The sequence below is a fragment of the Archocentrus centrarchus genome, unplaced genomic scaffold (assembly GCF_007364275.1).
Source record: "Archocentrus centrarchus isolate MPI-CPG fArcCen1 unplaced genomic scaffold, fArcCen1 scaffold_33_ctg1, whole genome shotgun sequence".
In the NCBI taxonomy this organism is placed as follows: Eukaryota; Metazoa; Chordata; class Actinopteri; order Cichliformes; family Cichlidae; genus Archocentrus; species Archocentrus centrarchus.
In genome coordinates this window covers 1,472,200-1,489,578 of record NW_022060261.1, presented here as the reverse complement: position 1 = coordinate 1,489,578, position 17,379 = coordinate 1,472,200, and the positions used below count along the sequence as shown (strand labels likewise).

At 44.9% G+C, this 17,379-nt stretch overlaps 2 protein-coding genes across 2 annotated transcripts; one reads left to right on the top strand and one right to left on the bottom strand.

The window, feature by feature from the left end:
* Positions 1-524: 524 nt before the first annotated feature.
* On the top strand, positions 525-2,096 carry LOC115776505 (Fc receptor-like B). The gene is made up of 6 exons (XM_030724225.1): positions 525-555; positions 937-972; positions 1,063-1,323; positions 1,403-1,648; positions 1,722-1,895; positions 1,980-2,096. The coding sequence occupies exons 1-6, from the start codon at positions 525-527 to the stop codon at positions 2,063-2,065; spliced, it is 834 nt and encodes a 277-aa protein (XP_030580085.1). The 3' UTR covers positions 2,066-2,096.
* A 1,609-nt stretch (positions 2,097-3,705) lies between these two features.
* On the bottom strand, positions 3,706-7,173 carry LOC115776525 (uncharacterized protein K02A2.6-like). The gene has a single exon (XM_030724243.1). It carries the CDS (start codon positions 7,081-7,083, stop codon positions 3,706-3,708), a length of 3,378 nt encoding a protein of 1,125 aa, XP_030580103.1. The 5' UTR covers positions 7,084-7,173.
* Positions 7,174-17,379: the final 10,206 nt, after the last annotated feature.

The following is a 17,379-nucleotide window of genomic DNA, read 5'->3' as shown; positions in this document are numbered from 1 at the left end:
AATGCTGCACTGATCTGAACCTCTGACTGACCAGCAGCCTCAGCAGGAAAGGTTGGAGGACTTTTATATGAAATGTGTAGAGTTTAGTTTACATGTGTTATGCAGTTAAAGCATCACTGATGACCTGCTTGTATCCATGTAGTGTTTCCAGTCCAGCAGCTCCCTCTAGTGTCCATATCTAAAGCCTGTGGGAGGATGGTGTTAATCTAAAATGTGAATCATAGTGTTCCAGTCAGTCATCAGTGTGTCTCTGCACAGCTGTCATTAAAATGTGTTCAGAGGGCCTCAGTGTGTGAATGGTTCCAGTTCAGCTCCATAACAGCAGCGTCCCTGGTTTGATTCCTGTTTCAGCTCATATCTGCCTCTCTCACTGAGGGGGACGTCCACACACACACACACACACACACACACACACACACACAGTCTCTGCCCCAATAGTAAAGCTGGTGCTCAGAGGAAGAGGGCGGGGCTTTACTTGGTGTCAGTGAGAGAAATGAAAAAAGCTCAAATGAGTGAGAAGGACGATGAAGGAAACATCTGTGCTGTGTCTGCTCTGTAAGTAGAATCTCTGTGTTTGTTTGAATTATTGACCTTTGACTGTCTGCTCTCCTGATAACTGATGATGGAGGAGAAGACATGAAAAACTAATCAGGCTGAATTCAAGTTCAAACACCATGAGGACCAACTGCAGGTCTGAACTGACTCTTTATCTTTGATCAGGAGTCCAGGAAACACAGCAGCTCTGATTAGGCCCAATACATTTTTAATTATAACACAGTTTTTGTGTGTTTTACAAACTTTATTGAAACTTGTTGCTGCATCAACTCTAAAATGAGCAGATCTATCAGAGAGACGAGTTTGTGGGTCTGTCAGCTGTTTGTGTGGAGTTGTTCTTTGTGTTCACCTCAAACCAACCTGAGTGTCATTTCTCTTTAGTTCTGATCTCACTGCTGAGCTGCACAACAAACCAAGGTCAGTAACCTTCTTCTGTCACAGCTTCAACCTGATAAATGCTCACTAATATGACCTGTTTAGCTTCATGTTTCATTGTAACCCTCACAGCTCGTCTGACTGTGAGTCCCAGCAGCTCTCAGTTCTTTAAAGGAGACTTTGTGTCTCTGAGCTGTGAGGAGGACGACAGCTCTGCTGGATGGACTCTGAGGAGGAACACAAGGAAACCACAGAGGACTCAGTGTAGAGATGGGTGGGGAAGATGGTCTGGTTCTTCCTGTAGCATCACTGTTTTCCAATCAGACAGTGGAGTTTACTGGTGTGAGTCCAGAGAAGGTGCCATCAGTAACATGGTTAATCTCACAGTCTCTGGTAAGCTGAGTGTGTGGAGTTAGTGTTGATGAAGCTGTGTGTAAATGGATGAAATGCTGTAGTTTTTCTCTGTGTTGAGGTGGATCAGTGATCCTGCAGAGTCCTGTCCTCCCTGTGATGGAGGGAGATGACGTCACTCTGCTCTGTCAAACAAAGACCACTCCCTCCAACCTCCCAGCTGCTTTCTATAAAGATGGCTCCCTCATCAGGAAGCAGCCTACAGGTCACATGACCATCCAGCATGTTTCCAGGTCTGATGAAGGCCTCTACAAGTGTGACATCAGCGGTCATGGAGAGTCTCCATCCAGCTGGATCACTGTCACAGGTGAGGAGCTTCACTCTCATTTCACATCTTAATTTATCCACATATTCACCTGAACAGGTGGGATTCTCTGCAGGTAGACCTACAACCAGGGTCCCTCCCACCACATCTACAACCCCACCTTCTACCTCAGCCCCACCCCCTGACTCCCCCCACCTTGTATTCAGACTTGTCCTCCACCTGGTGGTGTTATGTCCATACTTCATCTCCACTCTCCTCATGGTGTCTTTGTATCGATGCAGAGCCAAAGGTAACACTCTGACTCTCCTCCATACTTTATCAGGAAGTGTCTCACTCATTTGTCTGACAGGAAGTAACCTTCTCATCTCCGTAGCAACAGCACAATCCACCCATGCTGAGCAGGGATTGGCCGAGGACTGCAGTGAGATTGTTGCAGTGACCACTGAGCATCAGTTCTGAGCTGCACAGACACAAAGAAGCGTGACCTTGATTAAGGAGAAGATAAATGTAGGCCGTTCATGTTTTTACAGTGTGGGGGTGAAACCACACAGGCAGGCCTGAGCTGCCTCATGTGCTCATTTTTCCACAGACTGAAAGTACATGTGGCTCATAAATGTGTCACCTGTCTGTGTCTGACCTCAGCTCTGCACCACTCACACCAAAACTGCACTCCTGCATCTGCAGCACCTCCCAGGAGACTGGATTCTTCTTCATAACGTCCATAACAATAACCGTGTGTCCTTCAGTGCATCATAGAGAAGAAAGGCCAAAAACACAACACAAACAGACATGTGACTGATCGTTTGTTTGCATCTCTTGTATGTTCTCTGCTTCATCATCATGAGTTACATGCTGGGGTTGTGTTGTTGTTGTCATGCATGCAAATTAAAGAAAAATAACTGAAGTTTGGATCAGCTGGGGTCTTGCTGCCTTATTCTCCGTTTATCCTGTTCAGGGTTGCTGTCATAGGACGAGAGGCAGGGTACACCCTGTATAGGTCACCATCATACCATACCATCATACCATAGGTCACCTAACCCCACTAACAGCATGTCTTTGGACTGTGGGAGGAAACCCATGCAGACACGGGGAGACCATCCAAACTCCACACAGAGAGGCCAAGCTGGATTCCAACCCAGACCTCCTAGCTGTGAGGGAACCACTGTACTCCTCGCAGCAGCATCCAGTTAATGTTAATTTGTTCTCCTGTCTAGGTCATGTTACTGAGCTGTATCTGTCACTGGCTTAACTCCATGAATTTTATAAGAAGTGACTTTCAGATTCTGTTCATCTGCTGTAGATGTTTTTTAGGCCTCTCACTTCTTATTTTGTATCCACTTGTTCACTTTCTTCAAATTTGCAAAACATGCTGAGATACATTTTCAGCTAACAGCTCTTTCAGAATCAACTGGTGGGCGCCCACAGGGTGGGTTTATGTTAGTATTTATAATTATTTATACACCACAGTCAGCAAAAACAGAGTAAAGGAGCCCTGTATTTATTTTTGGTAAATTAAACAAACAAACAAAAAATAAACAGTGTGTGACTGAATCCGAAATGATGCTCAAAACTGCACATCAGAGCTGTTATGTTGCTCCCTTATAGTGTCACTAAGTAAACATTATTACTCGACACACAGAGCATGGAGGACAACTTCTTGCTGGTTCACTCCTTTGTTTTATTATGCTACTGTTGCTATCAGAACCCCTGTATGCCCTAGTGGCGGTCTGCCCTCCTGTGGTAAGTATTGGTAGGACATCTCTAGGTTCATACATCACATATCTCCTCCCCACTAAGATTTGTTGTCAGTAACAAAAACATTTCTTCGGAAACAAACGTAAGACATTATATCCCCTTTTAAACTACATGAGATTATTTCTTTCTTTACTTCTCCACAACATTACCAGAAAATAGGAGAGTTATGTCACAGCTTATAATCACTTCAAATATCAAAACTCAGAACCATTTAACAACATTCTACAAAAGCAAACATTCTTAAACATTCTTCAACTTTTTCTTTTCTTTTTTTTTTTTTTTTACAACATCTTGGAATGTCAACATTGTTCAACTCTTTTTTTTTTTTTTTGTGGTTGTTAAGGTTACTGATCCCTGTAACGTACCGGCGGACGTGTGATCCTCACAGGATATCGTCGTACAGTCCCTGTTGTCTCTGAATGTTCTGTGTGTGTCATTTCTGTGGACTGTGGTGTCTTGAGTGTTTTGGGTGTTTTTGGTGGTGCATGTGGTGTGTGTGGCACTGTATCAGTATCCTCCTTCTGTTGAGGTGTATTTGGGTCAGGTGTGGTTGTCTGAGGAAGTGACAGCGGACAACTCACAGGAAAACTCCCTGCAGTCTCTGGTGGGTCTGACTCGGGCCGAGTCAGCATCTGGTCCACATGACGCTTCCAGACCCCTTGTGTTCCCACATGTACCTTGTAGGACACTGGTCCGGTCTTCTCGATCACCACAGCTTGCGTCCACTTATCCTCCCCCCTCCTATAATCACGCACGAGCACTGGCTCACCAAGTTCAAACTGTCTCTGTTTAGAGTGTAGCTGGCGTCGTTGCTGTTGAGCCTCTTGTGACTGGTGCACTGTTCCAGCCATACTTGGTTTCAGGAAATCCAGTCGAGAACGCAGCTTGCGTCCGATGAACAGCATTGCAGGGCTTTCCTTGGTTGTTGCATGGGGGGTGTTACGGTAGGTCAGGAGGAACGTATCCAGACGCTGCTGCACTGGTGTAGTTCCTCTGGAAGATTTCAGAGCGTGCTTGAAGGTTTGCACAAATCGCTCTGCCAAGCCATTGGAGGCAGGGTGGTATGGTGCTGAGCGAATGTGTTTGACTCCATTGGCTTTCAGAAACGTGCTGAATTCTTCAGAGCAGAACTGAGGGCCGTTGTCGCTTACAAGACTGTGTGGAATGCCATAGCGACTAAAAAGTCCCCTAAGCACTTGGATGGTTTTGCTGGATGTGGTGCTATCCATGATGTGCACCTCGGGCCATTTGGAGTGTGCGTCCACTATGACCAGGTACATGTGCCCTTCAAATGGACCTGCAAAGTCCACATGTATCCGTTCCCAAGGACTGGATGGCCACATCCACGGGTGTAAGGGTGCTAGGCCAGGGTCTTTCTGCACTCGTTGACATGAGTGGCATGATTTTGCTTGGTGCTCGATCTGGGAGTCGATGCTGGGCCACCAAACGTAGCTACGAGCTAAGCTCTTCATCCTTACTACACCTGGGTGTGCTGAGTGTAGCTCTGTCAGCACCCGGGGGCGCAGTTTGGGTGGCACAATCACTCTCAACCCCCACATAAGGCATCCGTGCTGCACAGTGAGATCATGGCGGCGCTGGAGATAGGGAGACAGCTCACCTGCGTCCTTTGCAGCTGGAAAACGACCAGTTGTGACCATTTCCATGACACGGGACAGGGTGGAATCCGACATGGTGTGACGCTTGATCTCGGCGTTGCTGACTGGCAATGTGTCCAACTGTGACGTGTAGAACACCTCCACTGCACCTTGTTTCTCACTGGGGGCATGAGGGAGCGGTAACCTTGACAGTCCATCAGCGTTGGCATGTAGGGCCCCCTTTCGGTACTCAATGGTGTAATTGTGAGCGGAAAGCATGAGCGCCCAGCGTTGCATGCGAGCTGCAGCCATAGATGGTGTGCTTTTCACTGGACTGAAGATGGTTGTAAGCGGGCGATGGTCAGTGAGTAGCGTGAATGTATTGCCATACAGGTACTGGTGGAACTTGCGTACTCCAAAGACTATCGCTAACGCCTCCCTCTCAATCTGAGCGTAGTTTTGTTCTGCTTTGCTGAGAGTTCTGGATGCATAGGCGATGGGTTTTTCATCGCCATCCGGCATGACATGCGAGAGAACAGCTCCGACCCCATAGGGTGAAGCATCGCAAGCGAGACGGAGAGGCAACTCAGGGTTGTAGTGTGTGAGCACCTCTTGTGATACCAGGAGTGCTTTGGCTTTCTGGAACGCTGATGCACAGGCTGACGTCCACTGCCATTTCTTTTCTTTGTTCAGCAGTTCATTCAACGGCTTTAGCACAGTGGCCAGATCAGGGATAAAGCGTCCATAATAGTTTAGCATTCCTAGGAAAGATCGAAGTTTACTTACATCGCCTGGTGCTGGTGCTTCCACGATGGCACGTACCTTCTCCGGTGACTTGTGGAGCCCAGCAGCATCGATGATGTGGCCCAGGTATTCCACGGATTCCTGGAAGAAGAGACATTTCTCTTGCTTGAGGTGCAGGCCGTATTCCTCTAGCCTGCTGAGTACTGCATCCAGAGTTTTCAGGTGTGTCTGCTTCTCAGGACCACTGACCAGTATGTCGTCCAGGTAGCAGTGAGTGTGTGGCAGTCCGAGGAGCACCTGGTCCATGGCCTTCTGGAACAAGGCGGGCGATGATGCTACACCAAACGGCAAGCGGTTGAAGCAGAACAGTCCTTTCTGTGTTGAGATGGTCAGCAACTTCTTGGAGCTCTCTTCTACTTCCATCTGTAGATATGCATTAGATAGATCCAGTTTACTGAAGCGTTGACCTCCAGCGAGAGAAGCAAACAAGTCCTCAATACGTGGAATTGGGTACTTGTCGATGCAGAGAGCTGGGTTGATGGTGACTTTGAAGTCCCCGCAGAGTCTCACGGCGCCGTCCTTCTTGTTCACGGGCACCACTGGCGTAGCCCAGTCACTATGCGCCACAGGTGAGATGACGCCAAGCTCAGTGAGGCGTGTCAGCTCAGCTTCCACTCGCAGTCGAAGAGCATATGGCACATTGCGTGGTGGGCAGAATTTGGGTACACTGTTTGGTCTTAGAGTGAGCCTGGCTTTCACTCCTCTCATGGTGCCTAACTTATCGGAGAAAACAGCGGAGTGTCTCTTTAACACTGTCTCTAAGCTGTCTGTCTGTCTGTACTCAATTGCATGTACAGTCTTTAAGTCTCTCCAATTTAGTTGAATGGCTCTCAGCCACTCCCTGCCAAATAATGGTGGAGCATCCGCCTTCACCACATACAGTGGCAAGACAGCGTGTTGCTTGTTCAATGCCACTTGCACTTTAACAACTCCTTCTGGTGCCAAAGGCTCTCCTGTGTATGTCTTTAGTATGATATCAGTGGGTTGCAGAGGAAACTTATACAGCTTTCGTTTGTACAGTTCCCAAGGAATCAATGACACTGCAGCCCCTGTATCCAATTCCATCTCCATTTTCTTTCCGTTAACTGTTGGCACTACTGATATGCGTGAATATTTCCCTTTCTGAGACACTGCATACAGTCCCAAGTCACTGTCACTATCCGATTTCGTTCCTTCACTTTCACTTTCATTCGCCTCGACGTGATGGATCTTTTTCTTTCTATCTTTCACGCTGCGTTTGTGTGCATGGCTTTTCTGTTCAGGCTTAATATCTTTGTGTTTATGTTCTCTTTCATGACTGCTTTTTGATTTACTCCTGCACATTCGTTTCGTGTGGCCCTTCCTCCCGCACTGGTGACATTCGCGGTCTTTGTACCAGCAGTCATCATCACTATGATTTCCCTTCCCACAGCGGCGGCATTTTTCACCTTGCAAAAACACTGCGTTTACTTTCAGGGAATTACTTAACTGCTGTACGTCGCGTGCTGCTGTCTCTGCTGACACTGCATGTTCAACAGCTTTCTTGAACGTGAGGTTTTCCTCAGTCAGAAGGCGTTTCTGCACAGCTTCGCATTTCAATCCGCAAACAAATCTGTCCCTCAGAGCGTCCTCTAGGTAAGCCCCGAACTCACAGTGTTCCGATAGCTTCTTGAGCACTGCTACATACTGTGCTACCGTTTCTCCTTCCCCCTGATTTCGCTTGTGGAACCTGAACCTCTCGGCTATAACAAGCGGTTTCGGTGTGAAGTGATCTTTAAGCACAGTCACAGCCTGTTTGTAAGTCATTGTGCCAGGTGCCACGGGAGCTACTAAGCTACGAAGCAGTCCATACGTTTTAGGTCCCATCACACTGAACAGTACTGAAACTTTCTTAGCCTCATGAATGTCATTAGCCACCACGTAATGCTCAAAACATTCAATATACGTTGCCCATTGCTCACCAGACTCATCGAAAATGTCCATATGTCCATATATTCCAGCCATCATACGTCTTTCTGGGATTACGTGCACTGTAGATGAACTCGAAGCACTCGATGTCCTTGTATCCGCAGATGTAACACTAGCTGCACTCGGGCCCTCCGATGATGGTTGGCTCATAGTTGATCAGCACATTAGCCATCCAAAAACGCGGGTGTTCATTTCGGTCCAAAAACTTGCACAAAGCTGACTTAACTTTCACAGCCAGTCGATGAAAAGTATTCCGAAATACACGACTCGTCGCCAATTTATGTTATGTTGCTCCCTTATAGTGTCACTAAGTAAACATTGTTACTCGACACACAGAGCATGGAGGACAACTTCTTGCTGGTTCACTCCTTTGTTTTATTATGCTACTGTTGCTATCAGAACCCCTGTATGCCCTAGTGGCGGTCTGCCCCCCTGTGGTAAGTATTGGTAGGACATCTCTAGGTTCATACATCACAATAGCCCAGAAATGGCTGCAAAGACACCAAACTCAACAAAGACACAAGAGCAGGTTTAATTGTGACCACAGGCAGACTCAGAAACAGATCAGTGTGGAGGTTTGACTCCAAGATTGAGAGTACCAGACAAACGAGGCTCCAGCTGCAGGAACAACAGGCCAGCTGACTAGTCTGAATTACCAACAGCCTGCAAATACAATTTCCCATTGTCCGCAAATGCCTCCATGGCCTTAGAACCAATCAGAATGTAAGATAGGACCATGTGACTTGAAGCGTTTTCTGGCTGCACTGAGCAGCCGGCTTTTGTTGTTGGTGGTCAGCTTGTAAACACAGCTGAAGGTGAGTCTATCCTCTGTGTAGAAAAAATGTTCGGAGATCAAACTTTTCAAACTAAAGCAAGTAAAAGTCGTAACGAGATTTCTGTCGGTGAACCTGCGGAAGGATCGTTACCGGCTGCCGAGCGTACTCCCCGGCCTGCGCGGGGCTCCGTCTCCTTTGCTGTGAGGGGCTCTCGGACGTTCTGCCCACGGGCGGACCGGGCATGTTGGCGGCTCGCCGTGTACCCGCATGCGTTCACAGCCCCCCGTATGCGTCCGTCCCTCAGTTTTCACGAACCCCGCGGCCTAGTATCTCTTATTTTGTTATTGTTAAAATAAATGTGCTGTCATCTCAGCATAAAGTTATCTACCGCTATTTCACTGCATGGTGTGTATTACATGAGAAAAGCGATGGTTGAACTAAGGCTGAACTGCTGCTTTGAATCAGTTCAGGTATCAGGTGCACTGTCACCTCGCTGGTGGAAACATACAGGAGCGGTTGTAGGGGCGGAGCCACAGGGGCATTGGCCCCATCTGATATCTGATTGGCCCCCTGAAGTGCCGCTGTCCTGTCACTCATCTGTCCTTTGTCCGAGAGCGAGGATCAAATTATAGGTGGATGCAATTCCATGCCAAAACACCAGTAGCGCTAATGAGCCAAATAGGAATGTCCAATGTGAATAAAGCTTACAGAAGAAAAAGAAGATTTGAACGATCTTGCGGAGAAAGTTTTTTAACCAACAACTGATGCCAGTCTACATTTTGAGGAGTTTGTTGGTAATAAGTCATAAATCCCTTTTTACTCACAGCTGTCACACAGTGTAAGTCTGACAAATATTAAATTAAGAAGCAAAGTTAGTTAAGAGTAATATTAACTGAGGCCCTACTTGTGTTTGGATATGAATGGTAAATGGACTAGTTCTTATATAGCGCTTTTCTACTCAGATATGAGCACTCAAAGCGCTTAAACAACACGTTTTTGCATTTACCCATGCACACCCATTCATACAAGCACTTCCATGATTAATTAATTAAGCTAAGTGCTTTAATTACGGTAACATTCACCCACATTCATACTCCGACAGAACGGTCGGAGAGCAACTTGGGGTTAAGTATCTTGCCCAAGGATACATTGGCATGCAGCCAGCAGTAGCCAGGAATTGAACTACTGACCTTCCGATCAGTAGGTGACCTGCTCTACCTACTGAGCTACAGCCACCCCATTTCATTAATTAGCATTTCACTAATTCATGTACTTCTTTGTAACATTTGTGTGTTAACATTAACTATATTGTTTGGCAGTGATAGAGAAGAATATGAAAAGAAAGTCTCAGGCAGGAATTCAGCAGTTTTTGAGTAGAGTGAGTCTGCCAGCTGAAGTGGAGCAGGGTGAGAGGAGGGAGAGAGCAGCAGGACACAGCAGACCAGAGGCTGGTCAGGAGCAGGGCACCTCCAGTCCCTTTTCATCAGGTCAGAAATCATTTAGGGAGAGCAACAACAGTCAATGCTGTAATCTATGAAATGTGTGATATTGTTATTTAGTGAAATGGCACATAAGTTCACTGAATTCTTACACCTCATGGTGATAAGATTTACCATAACTTTAATGGCTTTAATTTTTATTGGTCCATATATCACCACATCTACCACAAATACTTGGCCACTCTATGAATACTGTGGCCCCTTGATGGCCCCTTACTCAGAAAAATCCTAGATCCGCCCCTGAAACTTAGTATCTGTGTGTCTACACAAATTTACATTATGAACCACTCTGAGCAGGTGATCTGCTGCCACCTGTTGGATACTGCACCAAGCTGCTCCTCAACTAAACTGTCCAACCTGAAATATCCATTATCTTCTCATTTCATAAAGGATATAATCAAATGTTATTGAAACATATTTTTAGAGGAACCTGACCAGGATGGCATGTTGTTAAACATTTCCCACAGCAGTTTGTCACAAAGCAAGAATTGTGTTAAAAATGGGAAATATTGTTTTATCCCATATTTAACTGAATCCTGGTTTTGCAGATTTACATTTTCAGTGATCTGCAGTTATTATCAGCTGTTTTATTTTTCAAAGTATTTTAACTGTCTTGAATAAGCAAAAGAAGTTGGATGGATGGATGATTTTAACTGTTAATTTTGGCATTTCAGCTGCTTGTCGTTCCACATTTCTGTCAACATCTGTTGTGTTGTGTAACTCTCAAAGAGACCAGGGCACTATTCACACTCAGAGACCATTTTCACCAGAAAAAAATCTGAACTATGAAATAGTTTCATGGTTCTACTGTCAAAGCAAAGGTAGAGAGAGCTAACCAGAGGTCCTTCCTCTGGAGATAAGATTGTCCAGATATCTAATCCTCAGTGAATCAGAAAGAATATCTTGACTGGTCACTGACTGTATAGTATAAAAGTTTTTTTCTTTTGTCTTTTTTATAGCTTTGCACTTTGTCATACAGTTGGTGACACATTACTTGTAATGCAGAACTTATGTCAACATCTGTTATGTTTAAATGTGCTGCAATAAAGAAACCAACTTCTTAAATGGTCACATGCTTTTTTCTCCCCAAGTGTTTCTAATGTTTAATATGTGGAGCATCTTGAAGAAACTTCTAAGAAAAGTTTGAAAGCAATTTTCACTGCTTAGATCAGACCAGCTTTCAGTCCAGCAAATCTCATCTCCTCCCCCTGCTTTCCCTGAATGAGAGGATGTTGAAGGAACATGTGAGAAATGAGTGTTAGAAATCACCTAATCAGCATAAGTAGTTTTTCCTCTGGTGGCAGAGCAGAGTAAAACATCTTCATTTAATATTCCTAAATTCAGGAGCAGGAATGTTAACTGCTGTCTGTTCACAGACCTTCTTTCGGTCCTGATGTTTGGGCCAAGAGCAGTGACACAGTAAAGAGGAGGAGATTTCTTGCTTCACTATAAATATCATTCACATTCTGAGTTGGGTGCAGTGTGTGTCGGGCGGTGGTCAAGGGCGGAGGCACTGGTGGACCGATCCACAGCTATCTAGACTGGCTATTGGGACATGGAATGTCACCTCTCTGGTGGGGAAGGAGCCTGAGGTAGTGCGTGAGGTTGAGAGATACCAGCAACTTATAGTTGGGCTCACTTCAACGCATGGCCTGGGCTCAGGAACCAGTCTCCTGGAGAGGAGCTGGGCTTTGTTCCAGACTGGAGTCACCCTCGGTGAGAGACGGCCAGCTGGGGTGGGTATTCTTGTCTCCTTTTGGCTTGCCGCCTGTACATCAGAGTTTTCACCAGTAGACGAGAGGGTTGCTTCCCTGCACCTTGGGGCCAGGAAACTGGTCCTGACTGTTCTTTCTGCTTACGGGCTGAATGACAGTTCAGAGTACCCATCCTTTTGGAGTCGCTGGGTTGGTTGCTTGAAGGTTCTCCATCAGGTGACTTCTTCATCCTGCTGGGAGACTTCAATGCTCATGAGGGCAATAACAGTGAGACCTGGAGGGGTGTGATTGGGAGGAACGGTCTGCCCGATCTGAACCCAAATGGTGTTTTGTTATTGGGATTCTGTGCAAACCACAGTTTTTCCATAATGAACTCCATGTTCGAACATAAGGATGTCCATAACTGCATGTGGCACCAGGACACCCTAGGTCGCAGGTCGATGATCGATTTTGTAATTGTACCATCAGATCTGCGGCCGTATGTTCTGGACACTCGGGTGAAGAGAGGAGCTAAGCTGTCACCTGATCACCACCTGGTGTTGAGTTGGATCAGGTGGCGAGGGAGGAAGCTGGACAGACATGGCACACCTAAATGTATTGTGAGGGTGTGTTGGGAACGCCTGGAAGAGGCTCCAGTTTGCAAGATCTTGAATTCCCACTCCAGCAGAACTTTGATCTTCAACTCCCACCTCCAACAGAACTTCGACAGCATTCGGAGAGAGGCTGAGGACATTGAGTCTGAATGGACCATGTTCTGCACCTCGATTGTTGAAGCTGCTGCTCAGAGCTGTGGCTGGAAGGTGGTTGGTGCCTGTCGTGGTGGTAATCCCCTAACCAGATGGTGGTCACCGGAGGTGAAGTTAGCCATCAAGCTGAAGAAGGACTTTTATCAGACTTGGTTAGCCTGTGGGACTCTGGAGGCAGCTGACAGGTATTAGTAGGCCAAGTGGAACATGGCTTGGGTGGTGGCTGAAGCAAAAGCTCAGGTGTGGAAGGACTTTGGTGAGGCCATGGAAAAAGACTTTTGGACAGCATGGAGGTGATTCTGGCAAACCATCAGGTGACTCAGGAGGGGAAAGCGGTGCTCTACTCGCATGGTTTATAGTGTGGATGGAGTGCTGCTGACTTCAATTGAGGTGATAGTCAGGTGGTGGAAGGAATACTTCGAAGACGTCCTTAATCCCACTGACACACCTTCTGTAGTGGACGCAATCTGGGGATGAGGGAGATGACATGCCCATCACTGGGGGTGAGGTCACTGAGATGGTTAAACAACTCCTTGGTGGCAGGGCCCCTGGGGTGGACGAGATGGGATCTGAGTTCCTGAAAGCTCTGGATGTTGTAGGGCTGTCTCCAACTTTTAGTGGAACACACTCCTCAGCCTCCCTGGTAAGGTCTATGCCAGGGTGCTGGAAAGGAGGGTCTGCCTGTTAGTTGATACCCGAATTCAAGAGGAACAATGCAATTTTCGTCCTGGTTGTGCAACAATTAACGCTCCTTTCTTCTACTCCGGCCTGGGATAAGTGGAAGAAAATGGATGGATGGATGGATGGATGGATGGATGGATGGATGGATGGATGGACATTCTGAGTTGAGACCTTAATTGTGAACTTGACTTTGACTGTCAAGGATCATTTTCACGTATTTGTGACCATGTTAAAATACATAGGAGCAAAGGTTTTAAAATATTGTTGAACACAATTGATGTGGTCTCAAGTATTTGTTTGCATTTCTTTTATGTCATGATCTACATTCCAAAGTGTTGCATCCATTCAAATCCTCCTGCAACCCTGTTATTGTAATTTTAACCTTATTGAAAAGGGAACTCAACATCAGTTAGTTTATGTGAACTTATCACTCTGTAGCCTGTGAATATGTGGAATATGACTTTTAGAGGACAAAAGCACAGAAACAGTTCAAATATACCATCTGAAATAGACTCAGAAACAGTAAATAGAGAACACACTAAATCTTCTGGTTTAACAGAGTATCAGTCCTGAGCTCAAAGTTAATAACATTATCATTTAAAAATATATAAACAAAACAAAAGGGGGAAAAAAACCTCTCTTTTGGTAACAAAATATATTTATTTTCAGTTCATGAAGAGTTTTATATGGATTGCATATATGAGACTTTAACATACCTTTAAGGCCAAATATTGTATGTTGCACATTGTTTCGTTGATCATTGTAAGCTGTCATTTATTTACTTAGATGAAAATCACATTTATTCATAATACGTACAGATTCTATGATATCAATAAAATGTGCCTAACAACTGATAATTACATTCACTGATTCTGAAGCCCAGTACATAAAGCTTCAGTACCACATAACATCAGACAGTCTCTGCTCAGCCTTCATATCTAATGAAGAACAGGCTCAAGAGCAAAATCAACTTAAGCTCCAAACAGCAGAACTCAAAATAGAGGATATGGAGTATATATATGTTGCCTAGTTGGAAATATGTTGCCTAATATAGTTAGTTATAAAATATTTTTTTCTACATGAATGTCAACACACTTCAATTTTAGGCATTTCAGACAAAAAGTTACTGATCATAAGTGATAATAACGTGAGTGTTTTATTAAGATAATAATTTAAATAATAATACAAAAAAACCTTCAAAATATGCTCAAAATTAGTTATGTGATCATCTGTAAAATGACAATATATGTATCTATTTGGATGACTGATGCCTCAGATTATGAAAATGAGAAAAGAAACTCCCCCACACTGAGTCATTTACAGCCTAAATACTCTTACATGTTTAGTCTCTGGAGCTTGAAAAAGGCGACTGGACTTCTTTTTTTCAAGCTCCAGAGACTACTATGACCTGGATGACTTAGAATCTACACAGACATCTTACATGTTTACAAAAAAACTCATCATGATCATGAACACTCAAATAGAATCTACCTCAATGACTCAATCAACCATTCAGAGGACTTCTGGGATGGGAAATGGGAACAAAAGTCTCTTTTAAAATAATTTACAATCATTATACATTAAATGATCTATTCTGCATTAGATGCTAATTTGTCGTTAGCTTTATACAATGATGCTCATATAAAACAAAAAAACTGGTTATAACTTCATTAATGTCTAGATCAGGGTGCCCGATACTGTCGATCGCGATCTACTGGTCGATCGCAAGAGGCATGCAGGTAGATCGCATGGCACACCCCAGTGGAGTTGGGGGGTAAAATGTAGATTGCACACAGCATTAAACGAAGTAGAAGATGATTGATGAACTGTCATCTATCCGTTTCGTTACCACCCTACACACGCGCATTTAACCATGATAGCTTTGCGTGTAGCTCACGAGCTGAAAAAGTGTGGGCACCCCTGGTCTAGATCACAAAGACATTGAAAAAGTGAACACGTGACATTAGCGTTGTTAGCACGATAGAATTAATGAAAAAAACATTCTCGAATCAAGATTTTAAATGAGAAGCAAGACAACTCAGACACCTTAACACAGTGTTAACTGCTGATAATAAATCACCTTGGAAAATCTCAAGAAACTGCTAGAAGCTGGAGATTGTTTTCTCTTGAAAGTGTGCAGTTGACAAGCAGCTATTTGCTTTTTTTTTTTTCCTAAAGCTGAATACCTGCCATCTAACTTGTTGAATTTAGGCTTCTAGCAATCTTTGACAAAAAGCCTCCCAGAGAAAACAGTGTGTCTAAGGTATAGATGTGAGTCAGGCCCTGAGATTTAACACACTCCAGTTCATTTAGAATATCAAAGGAGGGGTCACTGATGAGCTGCTGGCACATCAGAGGGTCTCGAGAGCGGATTACACGCACTGATGCCACTGAAAGGCTCATCAAGGGTAAAAAATTAACAAGTGGAACCATGAAGTAGACTGGACTCTCTTCTACTTTGAGATGCCTGCCCATATTTCTCGCTCTCTCCACCTTCTTTATGGCCTCTGTGATGTTTTCATTGAATGACAGTAACACTGTGTATCTGGCTCTGAAGTGTTGGTCAAATCTGGTGAGTGAATAACTGTTTTCGCTGTGCTGCTGTGAGAACCTATATGTGACCTCAAGTTGGTCACAGTGAAGCTGAACCGACTGGAGCGCATGTTGCAAATCTTCCAGAGCTCGATTGATGCAGTCTGGACTCTGACGCCTGTCGTGCTGCTTCAGAGATGTGAAAGCACGGTTGTAATATGCAATAGCTCCCCAGCAGTGATCCTTCTCTATGGCTTTAGTGTACATGTTGATGCTCTCTGCAAAGTTCCCCTGTTCTTGCAGGTCATTACCAAAGGCAATGTAGTGGTAGATGTTTGATGAGGGTGATTCTCTCCTTATGAGTTTCTCCCTGGCTGTGTGCAGGTCTGCTTTCAGTCTACTTTTCAACTCTGCAGTAGAGTCTTTTTCATTGAAGCTTGTGAGTAGCCACATACTCCAAAACTCATTCAGAGCAGACAAATATGAAGCTTCTGGCTTGTTGTTGCTTCTTTTGTACACATCATCTAATATGTGCAGATAATCACTGAAGAGCTCTTCCTTCTTCTTCAAGTCTGGGATGTCAGACTCCAGGTAGTGTGATAGTCCATCTTCCACTGAGCTGTCTCTGACCTCTTTAGCTTTGTTTATTTCCTGCTGTGAAGCTTCAGTCAAAAGATCCTCGAGTGTTGAAGACATATCGGCCGATACTTTATCATTGTCGCTTTTCTGATACGACTTTAGCTGCAGCACAAATAGATGCAGATTAAGTGGAGTGACATCTGTTAGAGCTCTAAAGAAAGAGAAAAGTTTCCTTGTTAAAAGCAGTAATTGGAGCAGCTCTGACAGATGACTCAAACACAGAATGAGCTGAGCAGATCCTGGAGATCCTTGTCTTGCTGTGCGTCCAAATGCCTGCTCCTCCACTCGAGCATTCTTGGGCAGGAAGGTCTGCACAACAAACAAACCTCCAGCTCTCTTCACGTCATCAGAAACCTTCAGGTCGGTTCCACGGCCTGCGAGGTTTGTTGCTATGATGACTTCTCCTGCTTTGAGCTCCTTGGAAAAGATTGCTCTGTTTTCCATGTTGTTGCTTATATAAAGACTTTTGTTCTTGACTCTGTCTCCAAGATGATGATTGATCATCTTTGCTCGTTTGATGGTCTCACAGATGACCAGCACAGCTCTTGGGTTCCTGTATGATGTAGGCCTGGTTTGTGCAATGATGACATCCACAGATTTTTTCAGTCCATTCTTTTTCATCCTCCAAGGACCACACCTTCACCTCAAACAGCTTCCTACGTTTGAAATGAAGGTATCTGACAGGTTTTGATGTCATAAATCTTTTGCAGAGTCTCAGTCTCTGCTTTTTGGCCCAGAGTCCCAAGACATCCCATAGATCTGACTTCCATACTGGTTTCTGTACTTCTGCAGTAAGCCGACATTGGACATGTAGTTGTGATCGCGGTCATGTCACTCATCTTGGACTCATGTTTCAGTTCAATGAACTGCTGCAGTCCATCTGTCCACTTCATGTAGTTTTCAACAACCCCTGTGCAGCTGTAGTCCACAGGCACGATTCCATGTTTCTCCATCACATATTCATGGTCTTCTGTCATGACTTTTGCTTTAAACGCATTTTAATCCAGACTTTTAGTTTAGATTCGACCAGCTCTGAGAAGAAGCCTGGGATGTAGCAGCTGCTCTTAGCCTGGCTCAGGTCACA

Excerpts from the sequence above, each read along its gene's own strand:
- LOC115776505 (XM_030724225.1), top strand. The coding sequence starts at position 525 with ATGAAGGAAACATCTGTGCTGTGTCTGCTCT. Across the intron at positions 556-936 it reads ATCTGTGCTGTGTCTGCTCT|TTCTGATCTCACTGCTGAGC; the intron begins GTAAGTAGAATC and ends ATTTCTCTTTAG. Across the intron at positions 1,896-1,979 it reads GTATCGATGCAGAGCCAAAG|CAACAGCACAATCCACCCAT; the intron begins GTAACACTCTGA and ends TCATCTCCGTAG.
- LOC115776525 (XM_030724243.1), bottom strand. The coding sequence starts at position 7,083 with ATGTGCAGGAGTAAATCAAAAAGCAGTCATGAAAGAGAACATAAACAC.